We start from the raw sequence: 13,965 nt of genomic DNA on the forward strand, positions 1-13,965 counted from the left end.
CCGTATCTGGCTGGGAAATTGCATTTTTATAGGATAGAAATTATTAAAATATAGGCAGTTTCTTATAGATCATTAAACATATTAGCAAATTCCATCTCAGTCAATTGCCTGATACTTATTGATTATTTTTGCTTATTTCTCTAGTTGACATTTCCTTGTAAGTATTTGTTTTCATTTTGAAAATTGTAGCTACTTTTTTCCTCTCTTTATTTAACAGCCTGATCCCAGCCCCTCCCTCTTCTCCTTCCAGTCTGACCCTCACATCTCTCCTTCTGCCATTCCCCTCTCCTTCTCAGAGAAGGGTAGGCACCTAAGAGCTACCAACCCACACTAACACCTCAAGTCACAGCATCCTCTCCACTGTGGCCTGATAAGACCACCCAGTTAGGGGAATGGAGCCAGTGGCAGGTAACTGTCAGAGACAGTCAGAAACAGCCCCTTTCCCCATTGTTAGGGGACTCATCTGCTGACTATGCTGCACATCTGTTGCATATGCATAGGGAATCTAGGCACAGTCCATGTATGCTCTTTGGTAGGTGGTTCAGTCTCTGTGAGCCCCCATGGGCCTGGGTTAGTTGACTCTGCAGGTCTCCTGGTGGTGTCCTTGACCCCTCCAGCTCCCTCTGTCCTTCCTCCTACTCTTTGACAAAACTCCCCAAGCTTGGCCTATTATTTGTCTGTGGGTCTATACATCTGTTTCCATCAGCTGCTTGATGAAGTCTCAGCAGACAGCTATGCTAGTCGCCTGTCTGCAAGCTTAGTGACAGGGGTTGGCTCTCTTCCATGGGGTGAGGCTCAGGTTGGGCCGTTGATTGGTTTGTCAGTGCCTCAGTCTCTGTTCCATCCTTATCCCCACACTTCTTATAGGCAAGACCCATTTTGGGTCGAAGGTTTTATGGGTGGGTTGATATCTCCCCCACTCCACTGGGAGTTCCACCTAGCTACAGGAGGTATAAAGAACTCAAGAAATTAAATACCAATAAACCAAATAACCTAATTACAAAGTGGGGTACAGAGCTAGACAGAATCCTAAACAGAGCAATCTCTAATGGCAGAGAAACAGCTAAAGAAATGCTCAATGTCCTTAGTCATCAGGGAAATGCTAATCAAAACTACTCTGGGATTCTATCTTACACCCATCAGAATGGCTAATACCAAAAATTGAAATGACTGGAGAGATGGCTCAGAGGTTAAGAACTGGCTGTTCTTCCAAAGGCCCTAAGTTTAATTCCCAGCAACATGGTGGTTTATAACCACCTGTAATGAGATCTGGTGCCCTCTTCTGGCCTGCTGGCTCACATGCAGACAGAATACTGTATAAAATTTCTTTTTAATTTTTAAATCTTAAAAAAAAAATAAACCCTTAAGTGACAGCACATGCTGGCAAGGATGTAGAGCAAGGGGTACACGCCTCCGTTTCTGTTGGGAGTGCAGACTTGTACAACCACTGTGGAAATCAATCTGGGATTTCTCAAAAATTGGGAATAGATATACCTCAAGACCAGCTATACTACTCCTGGGCATATACCCAAAAAATGTTCCACCATACCACGAAGACACTTGCTCAACTATGGTCATAGCAGCTTTATTTGTAAATATTTTAAAATCTCTTTTTCTTATAAGTTGCTTCCTTTCTGGAAAGTTCAACATTTGTTTTTTTGTTTTGTTTTGTTTTGTTTTGCTACTTAGTAGTAAAATTGCCTTTGAAAACTCAAAGTGTTTCACCTTCTCTTGGCCCCTCAGGTTTCAACATCTGGGAAAGCAAATGACAGTCTCTGAAATCTGCCTAGTCAAGGGTCTAGTGCTGTCCTGCATCAAGAATCAGTAAAACAGGATCTATCGCCTCAGATTTGCAGCTTTGAGGGAAAAATAAGACAAATATATCCCAGTTGCTTTGCAGACAGAACTCATTTTTTAAGATAAAGATTTTACTTTCAGGTTTTGGGGGGGTATGTACACATAAAGTCTAGAAGAGAATATCAGATCCCCTGGAGCTAGAGATACAGTGATTGTGAGCTAGCTACCAAAAATAGGTTCTATGGATCAAATTCCTGTCTCCTGCAAGATCAGTGTCTACTTTAAACTACTGAGGCATCTCATCAGCGCTCAGAGAACTTTTTATCCAGAGCCTAGTCATGTGTCCAGATGCTATTCCTCCTCACAGGTCTTTGGGTTTAGAGGAGTCTATCTATAGATGCAGTCCCAGGGGGTACTCTATAAGGAATACGGGGAAGGAGATAGATATGAGACACTGCGTCAACAGGCGGCAGAAGAAGTGAACCTAAGGGGTCTCCTGGGCCTACTAATTGCAGCCCCAGGAAAAATCAGCACAATTTGGCCTCCGCCCCATCAGCTGACTCCCATAAGCTATAGAGGGCCCTACCTCAGTCTCGGCATTCTGTTCACTCAAGTAGTATAATTGCTAAAGGAATCTTCTTAATCAATTTTACCCACTTCAAATAATAGTACTGTGGTAATACTTATGCCTTGGCACATTAACCACATCTGTACACTTACTAAAAATGACATTTAAAATTGTAGCATTTTGTACATCCAGCTAACTAGGCCTTATAAGAGTAACTTTAGGTGTAAATCAACCCTATCTAGCTTTTCTTTACATCTGTACACACACATATTCTTCAAAGCTATACATTTGTATATGCTCAGGATCCATTATTCACAGCTTTAATGATGAACAAGACATCCAAAAAATAGGTAATCTAATAAATCAACTGGTGCACCTTTCCTTACAGGATGTTACTCAAAAGACCTAATCACTGAAGCCAACACATCCAATACCAATGCCTGAGCCCTTCTCTTCCTTTGTTATATTCTTACAAATCAAATCGACTGAAAACAGTGAAATTTCATTAATTCTATAGACTTAGGGAGAATTAACATCTTAAGATTCCAATCTTACAATTAATCTTTAGAATTATAAAATTATTTGTAGCCCTCTATTTAGCTCTTGGTGTCTAAATATTTTATTATTTTAGCAGGAATGTATTTATTACAATTATTCCCAAATATCTGATGTTTGGGATTCTATTGTAAATAGTATTTTTTAAGATGATTTTGTAATTATATTTATTTACAGAAAACTGTAACCAGTTTAGTGGCGAGTTCTTTAGCCTTTGCCTTATCTGTCATTGTAATTGGTCCTAATAGCTTCCACCAGCTTAGCCAGAGCACCCTTGTCTTCTGAGTTAACCTGTGTGAAGGCAACAGTGGTACAAGTCTTCCTGTGGACCAGCTGCCCTACCCTGGCCTTTCCCTTAATGATGCATTAGGGGACCCCCATCTTTCTACACAGGCCAGGCAGGAAGACCACTAGCTCAATGGGGGTCTACGTTGTGGGCAATCACTACCAGCTGGGCCTTCTTGCTTTCCACCAAGGTAGTGACTGTATTGACCCCTGCTCGAAGGACAGGTGGTCTCTTAGTTGGGACGTCCCCATTCCCAGCAGCTTTCTTCTCAGCACGGGCCAGCAGTCTTATCTTCTTCTCCTGCTTTGTCTCTGGTCTGTACCTGTGGGCAAGCTTAAGCAACTGGGTAGCCGTTTGCTGGTCCAGGGCCTGGGTGAGCTGGTTAATGGCAGGAGGGACTTTGAGCTGCTTATAGAGAATGGCCCTTTGCCGCTGCAGCCTGGTGTAGCGGGGCCATCTGACAAAGTGAGTGAGATCTCTTTTGGGCTGGATGCCCTGCCCGATGCCGAAGTTCTTGGGCCTCTTCTCAAAGGACTGACCACCTTTTTGGCCTCCTGTTTCTTCACCACAGCGGGGGCCAGGGCCACCTTCTTCCCCTTGGCCTTCTTTCCCTAGGGCATCTTGCTGGGCTGGAGGAGAGAGAAAGAAAAGTAAATAGTATTTTTTTAATACATTCTCTGAGATACAAATAAAAATATAATGTCCCTGTATATATATATTAACCATATTGCCAATAATCCTATTAAACTCACCCACTAATCCTAGTATCTTTCATACAAGATCTTTTCTTTATACATCTGTGAGTCATAACATATTCCTTTCAATCCTTTCCTGCCTCTCTCCCATTCACCACACTTGTTTAAATCCATGTTATACCTCTGGGCAAAAACTGCTAAAAACAGCATGGTGGTACATACTGTAACCGAGCACTCAAGAGCAAGAGACAGGAGAGACACATGAGTTTAAAGCCAGGCTAACTACTGGCACATATTGGCACACTGTCTTGCTACACGTGGTACCCTTGTATAGTTCATAGGACAGCTTGCAGCAATTAGTTCTCTCCTGCCACGTCACCAGGCTTGGTAGCAAGCCTGCAGAGCTGTCTTGCCAGCTGTTTTAGAGCAGACCTAGCATAGTCTATACTCAGATTACACTGCTCCCACTCCAGGATTTTGAGGCTAGATTGTTCTCACTCTAAGACTCAGACTTCTCGGTTTGTAGCACCTCCCCAGGGTGGCCTACAGGTTTCTCCACTTTGTGTATTGAAACTGAGTTCCCTCCAGTTTGAGCCTCAGTAACTTTTGAAGTTATGGTGTTCCAGTGCACATCCTTTTCCTGGCTGTTATTCTTCATTTAGAGTTGTAGATTCTAATTCTTAAAATATGTTTGTTGCCCAGAAAACAAATATCAGATTTTATTCATATTTCTGTAGCTACCTCTTATAGTTGCCTTCTTTCTGATACTGTGGTTTACACATTCCTACAAGGTTGCTTTAGTAAACCTGGACTCTAAGCTGTTTCTTTAAGTCAGCAAAACTGAATTACTTCTTTGGGGGAGCTCAGTTGTGTTCACTTCTAGTGTCACATGTCCTGCCTGAGTTTCAGAGTCCCATTTTCATGGATAGCCATAGAGGGCTGCTCTGGTTCCATGCTCTATCAAGGCTAGATGCAGAAGCCTTTGTGTACTTGGAAGCTGTGCTATAATTGGATGGATCAGATTTAGAACTCTGGTATGTTTTTGTTGAATGATTTTGCTTATCATTATAAAATTGTGCGCTTTTTGCTTTAAGGTTTGCTCTAGCTACCTATAGCTTATATTCCGCTTTCCTCTAGTTGGTGTTCAAAATTAAGATTTGTGTAGCATATGCTATTTTCTACTCAGGCATTCTTCCTTCGATTTAAAGTACTTTTAAGTAAATAGCATATATACAAATAGTTATACAAGTTGTGTTGGCATACCATGTACTCGGGGCATACCATGTGGTGCTATTGCTGTGTCCATTCCTATGTGATCAGTAGAGTTGCAGAGTCCTATTCAGGGCTGTATGTCCTGGTGTTGGTTCTAATGCAAATACTACATTTGAGTCCAAGCAGAAAACAGATAGCATTCCTCAGAAGGAAGACTTGATACAGGGAGGATTCATAAAATTTGGTCAAGATACAAGGAGCCTTAACGTATAGCATAGGTAACCTAGATCTGGAAACAACTAAAAGAGTACCCTCAAATTGAAAGGAGATGCGGAAGAAGGCAAGATCCAGAAAAAAGTCTTGAGCTAAGATGGAGTCTTTGGCCAAAGGCAGGAGATCCTCTGCATCTTAGACCTCACACCAATACTCAACCATTGTCCATATCCAAATGAAAAACAAGAGAAAAGAAAGAGGACATCTGATTTAGCCAACTGAGAATTTTAATTGCAAAGAGCAGTATTAAACTATAGAGGGCAGATGATGATGATGATGATGGTGGTGGTGGTGGTGGTGATGATGATGATGTTGTTGTTTTGGTTCTTTTTTGAGGCAGCGTTTCTCTGTGTAGCCTTGGCTATCCTGGACTTGCTTTGTAGACCAGGCTGGCCTCGAACTCACAGAGATCTGCCTATCTTTGCCTCCCTGAGTGCTGGGACTACAGGCATTCGCCACCATACCCGGCTTAGAGGGCACATGACTATGTGAGAAGTGTTATGAATTATCCCAAAGGTTCATGGGTTGGAAAGTTGGTTCCCAGTGTGATGGTGTGAAAGTGGTAGATAATGGTGCAGGGTAATTAATTATATTATGGCTCATGGATTACTTATACATGAATAAATATTGCTTCCGGAGAGTGGATCAGATTGTGTGGGACTGGACTTTTTACTGCAAGAATGGGTTGGTGTGTGTGTGTGTGTGTGTGTGTGTGTGTGTGTGTGTGTGTCCTGGACTTTTTGCTGCAAGAATGGGGTGTTATAAGTCTCTCTCTCTCTCTCTCTCTCTCTCTCTCTCTCTCTCTCTCTCTCTCTCTCTCTCTCTCTCTCTCTCTCATACACACACACACACCATCTTCTGCACACACGTCCACTGTTGTGATACCATCTTGCCATGAGATTTTTCACATGTTCTTGAACGTCTAGAACTGTGAGCTAAACGTCTCTGTAAAAAGTATCAGGACCCAGGAGTTTTGTTACCACAACGTAAAGCAGATTATGACAAAGGGTTTTACAAATTTTTGCTTAGTATCCTGTTTAAAGGAAAGGAAAATGCAGAGGGAGGGAGAGAGGAACAGGAGGATACAAGTAAGGAGATAACAATTGAGATGTAATCTGAATAAATTAAGAAAAAAGGAAAGGAAAGGAAAATACCATAGCCTGATAAGCTTTTCTTATGTCAGGACTAAAGATCGAATCAATACTTAAAAGGACAATATATGGACTTTGAGAAGCCCTTGTCTTATTTTACATACTTCTCGAGGGGAAAAGTGATTATTGTAAATATATTGACTATCATTAGAGGTCATGAGAATAGCTGAGAAACATTTTAGTGCTTGTGTTGTACTGTCCTAAAAATGATAGACATCTGAGCATATTTATATTCACTGACTCTTCTAAATACTTTTATTAATCTACATAGACATGATATTTAACAAGTCAATGCAATAATAAATAATTTTAGATAAATAATTTAAAACATTTTAGAGCCCTTGGGGCTTACAAAAAAGAATCTTTAAAGATCCATATTTATCATCTGAATACTAGTAGTTACAAAAGATAGTAAACAGTACATCCAAAAATAAATATAAAGTTAAATATTTAAATAAATAGAAAGCCTTGTGTGTTGTAAGCAGGAAGCACATAGTTATTGAATCATTGTTGAGATGGCACTTTGACAGAAGGCAATCCATCTTCTCAGGAATTCCACCACAGTCACTGGCTCATCGTCGAATTTGCATTTGAATGTGTTTTCAGAGCCCTAAAAAAGAATATAAAGTTTTAGACTAAGGTAGCTTACATACAGTTATTCTTCAGTGAAGTTCTATAGGCATAGTTTTAACACTCGTTAAATATATTAATCATTCATTTTCTTAAGTGATCAGAATTGTTGGTTATGTTTTATTCTAATGCCAAATGATAAAAGCATACAATAAAGTTTTCCAGAGTTGAGTACAAATGAGAAAACATTGAACACTTCTGTAGAATGCAGTTGTTTGACCTCTTTTTCTCTGGTAAGTGTACACAGCTGTTTGTTTATTATTTATTTATTTGTTTATTATTTATTTTAGGGATAAAGAAATAATACTTATCATATGTTCTTTTCTAAACCTTAAGGTTTTATTATTATTTCCCCAAGTCAGAATAGGGGCAACCCAAAGTAGATCAGGACAAGGGTTTCTAGGGTGAAGTTTGGAGAACATCATTACAAATAGATGTCTACCATGATATCAGTGCAGATGATTTCACTCAGTTTGTACAGGTAAGAATATTATAAATTTGTGCTTTGATTGGCTTTTGGAAGCTAACCTCCTCTGCTAAAGGAGATTCAGTTCTGTTTCTAAGTGACACGCTGAAAAGGAGATATTTTGACAAATTTATGGGGTACCTTTTCCAAATCTGACTAATTCCTTGTAAGTCAAATGAGGCAGAGTGTTTCTTTTAAATAAATGTTCCTTTTCAAATAAGCTCCTATGGTCTTCTATATCCTCTTTACATTCTATGTGAATGTTCTAATATCTTGGATTTTTTTAATTTTTAAAAGTATGTGGCTCTTGAAACATGCCTATCTAGTTTTCACATAGCTCTAAAGCTTGTACCATTTGTTTGGGGTGAGCTTTCTGGTGTTGGCCAGATGTTCTAGAGCTCACTTCTCTACATAGACGAGGACCCAAGCCCTTCAACGTCTAGATAGCATGGGTCTCAGCCTGTATTCAAAACCTCAAATGGAAGTAGAGCACTGAGGATGTGACTTTTTTTTTTTTTTTTTTTTGACAAGACTAACCTCGCCTTCTTGGAGGCATGCTGCTACAGCAGAGACTAAGATGACACTGCCTCCTCAGGATACCTGTCAGCTAGGGAATTTTGTGTGGCAGATAGAATGGAAAGGAGCCATGATTCTTATATGCACCAGAGTGGTTGATTCTTGTGTATTTAAAAATAAAGTCCTGAGGTGGGCTCTCCCCATCCTCCTCTGTCCATTTTAACGGCTAGTAGTTTTGTAGACAAATCTGTTCTTCCACAATGCCAGCACGCATTCTCTGGGGTGATAAATATGTGAAGGCCAGGGGAGTTACCTGTTTCTTGTGATTCTCCTCTGCTTTCTCTCACGTCCAGCTCTATGCTAGTGTGAGAGGAAGCAGGCTGTTGTTGGTGAATGGGGACTCTAGCATCACCCTGCTGTGGAAGGGTTCACAGGCACAGTGGCTTTGACCGTTGGCTGATTAAATGCATGCAACCCAACAAAGACGAGAAATGTCAAGCCACCTTAAAATGCAATTCTTCTCCATTTTATTTCAGCTTAGCAAATAAAGCAACATCTTACCTTTAGTTTCACAACTGTTACTCTGATATTGTTGATGAAATTCCCAGTGTCTTCTAAGTAAAAGCTTTTGCTTTGATTCAAATCCAGTACACCCTGCAGAGCGCCAAGTTCTTCTTCCAGGCACTGAAGATGCTTCAGTTCTGTGGCCTAGAGGAGTAAGAGCGTTAACTACCAGCTCAGTTCACCAGATACCCAAGACCAGGAAGTTAATGTGCAGTTTATCTCATCAAGAGCAGGCAGCACACAGCGGTTACCCCTCCTGTTCTCAGCGTACTTGTAAATCTAGAAGAGCAAGAGCTCAGACCTGTTCAGTCACTTTAGGTTCTAGTTTTATTAAGCTTTGAAAAAGTCTGTTTTCTTCTCATGATGCCTGTCACAGGCATAGAAAAATTTCCAGTTTGCAAAGAAATCTGCATGGTTCACACTCTACACTGAGTATCCCAGTATGATAAGGGACAAGAGTCTTTGGATACCAGCTGTCACAAGCTCAGATCATCCAGATTAGGTTATCATAGCTCTGAATGATGAGTGTCAAGATAGCCAGGAAGACACATTTAACATTTCTTAACTTTTTACTTTTCTGCAAAAACTAAATGTGAATTTTGTAAAACCTACTTGTCAAGGCTACAAAGATGGCTCTACAGGTAAAGGCACTTGCCACTAAACTTGATGAAATGAGTTCATTGACCCACATTGTGAAAGGAGTGACCCAACTCTCACATTTTTTCCTCTGACTGCTACAGGTGCACATGCACCTCCACACACATACACGGATGGATAGATAGATAGATAGATAGATAGATAGATAGATAGATAGATAGATAGATAGATAGATTGATTGATTAAAAATCTATCTGTCGCAATGAAATAAAAAGTCACTATATTGGAAACAGAACACTTGGAGAATTTTCCCAATACCTTTCTGAAAGAATATATAAATGTATACACATCATGCATATTTATGCATATATACAGAGATAAAAATATTGTCTAGTTCTGTAGTATACTGATTTCCAAAAAAGCTACTTTTGAATGAGATGCATTATTTTTGCCTGTAAAATACCATAGTTGATTTCAGATGTACTTTGCAAGTCCTCGGAAGCAGGCAGTGAACTGGCTTATCTCTATTTTACTAAATCTCACAAGCCTTATCTTCCCCACAGCCACATGAACAGGGGAAGCAAGGGTAGCATGTCACTCCTTTTCATTAACTCACCCTTTGAGTTACATGCTTCTATTGTTTTTAAAATCTTACATACATACAAATGGAGGTTAAATGAAAACATCAACAGAATTTATCACAATACTCTTGTTTACAATAATTATTTTTACAACTTAGATGCTGGACATGGTGGCGAATGCCTGTAATCCCAGCATTCAAGAGGCAGAGGTAGACAGATGGCTGTGAGTTCAAAGCCAGCCTGGTCTACAAAGTGAGTTAAGGACAGCCAAGGCTACACAGAGAATCTCTGTCTCCAAAACAAAAGGAACCCTTAGATTTCTAGGAATTTCACCACTCTCTAAATTAGCAGGGTCTCTGTTGTGTCTCTAACAATCCTTGAAGGAAAAGGTCTGACCAGACAGCACATACCTCAATTGTCTGCCTATTTACCTTCCAACTTGTTATGGTGACTTCTGCATGTTCCATGTAGAACTCTTTCTCTCACTGAACTATCTAGTTTTTTTACTGTTGGGATTGAAAGTTATGTGACTAACTAAGCTGAAAGAGCACTTAGGGGCCATTTTCTTTTCATCTCCAGTAGAACGGCTAGAGGCACAGTTACTGTGACCTAATAGAAGTGGCACAACAGCACCTCTTTGTCCCCTTAGATCCCATTTTGCTTTAGGCTTGGATAAATCCTGGGACAAGCTCTTCCTAGCATTAAAGCTCTTCATCCTCTTTTGACTGTCAGGACTGGAGCAAATTTCTACCCTTGATGCCATTATAGGAGCTTAGATAAGCTGCTGCTTATCATACAACAATCTACAGCCAAAGGAGCCAAGCAAAACCTTGGGATATCACTGCTCTCTAGTACCACTTGTTTAAAAAAAGACTACATAAACTCAAAACTGTTTTATACATCCTGGTAAGAATTTTTCTACACTACCACTAATAACATGTTTATGTGGTGTTGGCTAGACACTGTTCTGAAGCCTATAAGCATAGCACTTATCATGTGTGTAAGTAGGTGAATGAGCACAGGTAATTTCCTGAGGCCATGAGAGCTAGAACCGAGTAACATGGGACTCCAGATCCCCTTCCCTAGAACCTGCGAATACTGGTTATACTGTTCCTCAAAAATGGAGTCATGGAATTCTTTCTTAGAACAGGAGAGTGTTTATAAAATGAGCCCATCTGAAATCAAGTATGATATTTTACAGGCAAAAATAATGCCTCTCATTCAAAGATGTCTATAATGCACATAAAACAGAAATAAACACAGTCTTTAAATTATTCCAGCATCAAAATAGAATTATCTTATGTTTTCTTCTCATTCCCTCTTTCCCAACACACAAATATATATGAAAAATTTCGACAAAACTGTTTAAAAGAAGGTCATTATCAAATAGGATACTTTTACACAGATACTGAAGTAACCTTTTTCCTCAGATGAGGTACTATTCATCTGATACCTGTACACACATGCATGTTATTTTTAATTCATTAAGGCACCAATTGAACATAGAAACTCACTTACCTTCGTGGGCATGTAAAATTTAAACCTGAGCATCATGGGGAGTTTCGGATTCTTGTAATTCTGAGAAAGCATAACACACTGTTATTAAGACCCAACCTCAGACAGGAAAGCTAACAGTAGTGCCTGTAGATGGGAAGGGCGTGCACTTACATTGATCCCTCTCTCAAGCACCTGTAAGTCCAGCAATAACTGCTCCAGGTGCTGCCCGGTTTCCTCTGTAGAGCTTGAAGTGGGTGCGCTGTTGACAAGGAGTACAAGCGTCAGTGCAACACAGGATGCGAGCTGCATGCTGTACATGCCTGCAGGACTTGAGGTCTCTGTGAGTAGTGATTAGCAAGGGTGATAGGCAGCAGCTCTTCAGCATGGGAGGCAATTTATACTGTTAATGCTGGAAAAATAATATGGGGGTGTCAGAATGTTTTACATATTACACATATTTTCAAAGACTCTACCTGTGTGGCAGAAAGCATTACCTTTGTTTTTCCTCTTCTGATGACTCTTTGGAATTTCTTTAAACCCCCATAAACTGACTGAATGGATGTAGGTGAAATCCCTCTTGGTTGGGTTAGCCCACACTTAGGTGGCAGTTTTAATTCATACAATCAACACCTTCCGTATGAAACAAATTTTCCTCCTTTCTTTAAGGGGGTGGAGATACAAAAGTAACTGGTGAAATGTTCTCTTTGTCAAAATCATTCTGAGCCTGTAAGCAGCCTGTTGTGGTGGACAAGCGCAACAGGAGATAGATGAAAGGAATAAATCTTTTAGATTTGTTGATTAGACAGGAAGAATATTGGTTTCCTGTCTCAGGATGGTTTTACCTTCTTATCTACACGATGAGCTAATTGCACAGGAGGTGATAGGTGGCTTCCTACAGTCAGTCAGAGAAATAGTAAGATGAGGACACTTCAAATGTTTGTTGTTTGAGGTTCTATTTTATTTTGTTTTAAATTTAACATGTTTTTGTGTGTGATCAAATGTCTTAATGTTTATTAAACTTTTTAAAAAAAGAGTATGATGTCCAACAAATTCAGGAAGGCTAGCATCTAAGGATGTTGTGCATTTTTGTTTCTAGTTGTACTTTCTTTTAAAATAGTGTGTGTGTGTGTGTGTGTGTGTGTGTGTGTGTGTTTGAACATGCCACCACATTGTACCTGTGGAGATCAGAGACTAACTCTTGCTAGTCAGTTCTCTCTTATCACCTGGTGTGACCCAGGAATCTAACTCAAGGCTGTGTGCAAATGCCTCTCTCTACCAGTGAGCCATCTTGCCAACCTTGTTTTCCCTTCTTTAATGGATTTGAATTTATCTTAAAAAGTACCTACGGCACTCTGAGAGTAATAGCTAAGGAATGTTACCACATGTCATCAGTGGAGAGATAGAATTCTCAAATCCCTCATCCTCAGTATAGTACACTGGCTGAATGATGGATAGGAACACATTTCCAATTCAACTGATAGAGATGAGGTCTTTCTCAAAGAGGTTGTCTGTGACACCTTCATTTTTAATGCCTTGTACTGGTCTAGTCTTTATGCAGCATTAATCTAACATTTAAACCACCCTGGGGTACATAGAAAGGGAAAAATATGTGCAAGTACACAGATTAACTTAAGCCTTACCACACACCAGTGACACGATCCCATTCTGTAGATTAGAAAACTGAGAATAAAGGCTAACAGATGGCTCACAGGGCAAGGTGCTTGCTGTGCAAACTTTGCATCCTGATCCTGAACTCACGTAAATGTGGAGGGAGAGAACTGACTCTGCTAAATTGTCTTCTGACTACTACATGCACACTGTTGGAGCATGTACACACACATACACATAGGAAATAATAACAGATACAAAAAAAAATGGAAACCAGGAATCAGAAGTCATTGAGGTTGCTCAGCCCTTACTGCTAGTAAAGGGTAGGGTGAAGATTTGAAACTAGAATGTTCTGACCCCGAAATCTACTCGCTTGCCATCTGTTCTACCAACCTGATCCTTACATGTAGACAAATGAAATCCTGCGTAAATGGTGAGTGGTGAGTTATGTAAGGAATTTTGAAAATCAATTATTTTAAACTGAATTTCGCCGCTGGGGGATAGTGGATATGGAAAGATTAAGTATTGTAAGAAATATTAGCTTGTAGCCTCTCACAAAGAACAGAGAGAATGGCTCTGGGACAGTTCTCCAAGGACTGGGCAGTATTCTGGAAAGCAAAGCGGCGTTCTGCATGCATCATGCAGTAAGCATGACTGGCATAGCTCCTGGCACCATGTTGGCGTGACTGGCGTGATTGAAGGAAGGCAGGACAGGGGCAGGTCTACTGATTTTTGTCACCTAAAAATGGAGAAGTTTTCTGTGCCTTTCAGACTAAAGCATGCCATTGTGAGGGAAAGCTACCTGGTGACCTGCCCACTTTAATGCTCTTCTCTCACTTCTCAGATCTTCAGTCTCTCATCCCAGCCCAAGCAACTCAGGTCTTCCCCCTTCCAGAATGGAAGGAATCAGGCCCACACATTTTCCTGTGTGGGGCTTTTCCCCACAACGAGGCCTTTGATGTCCTCATG

General features: G+C 40.3%; 1 protein-coding gene and 1 pseudogene across 2 annotated transcripts; both read right to left on the minus strand.

The window, feature by feature from the left end:
* Nucleotides 1–3,139: 3,139 nt before the first annotated feature.
* LOC311590251 (large ribosomal subunit protein eL8-like) lies at nt 3,140–5,185 on the minus strand (annotated as a pseudogene). Its single transcript has 2 exons — nt 5,165–5,185; nt 3,140–3,817 (listed from the first exon to the last, which is right to left on the minus strand). The product of its transcript is annotated as a large ribosomal subunit protein eL8-like (transcript).
* A 1,628-nt stretch (nt 5,186–6,813) lies between these two features.
* Nucleotides 6,814–11,706, minus strand: IL2 (interleukin 2; the record flags this gene model as incomplete). Its single annotated transcript, XM_084768834.1, has 4 exons — nt 6,814–7,147; nt 8,711–8,857; nt 11,410–11,469; nt 11,560–11,706. 4 exons carry the CDS (start codon nt 11,704–11,706, stop codon nt 7,034–7,036), a joined length of 468 nt encoding a protein of 155 aa, XP_084624960.1. The 3' UTR covers nt 6,814–7,033.
* Between the last annotated feature and the right edge of the window lie 2,259 nt (nt 11,707–13,965).

This window comes from Acomys minous (assembly GCF_964271855.1).
Source record: "Acomys minous genome assembly, chromosome: 19".
Classification (NCBI taxonomy): Eukaryota; Metazoa; Chordata; class Mammalia; order Rodentia; family Muridae; genus Acomys; species Acomys minous.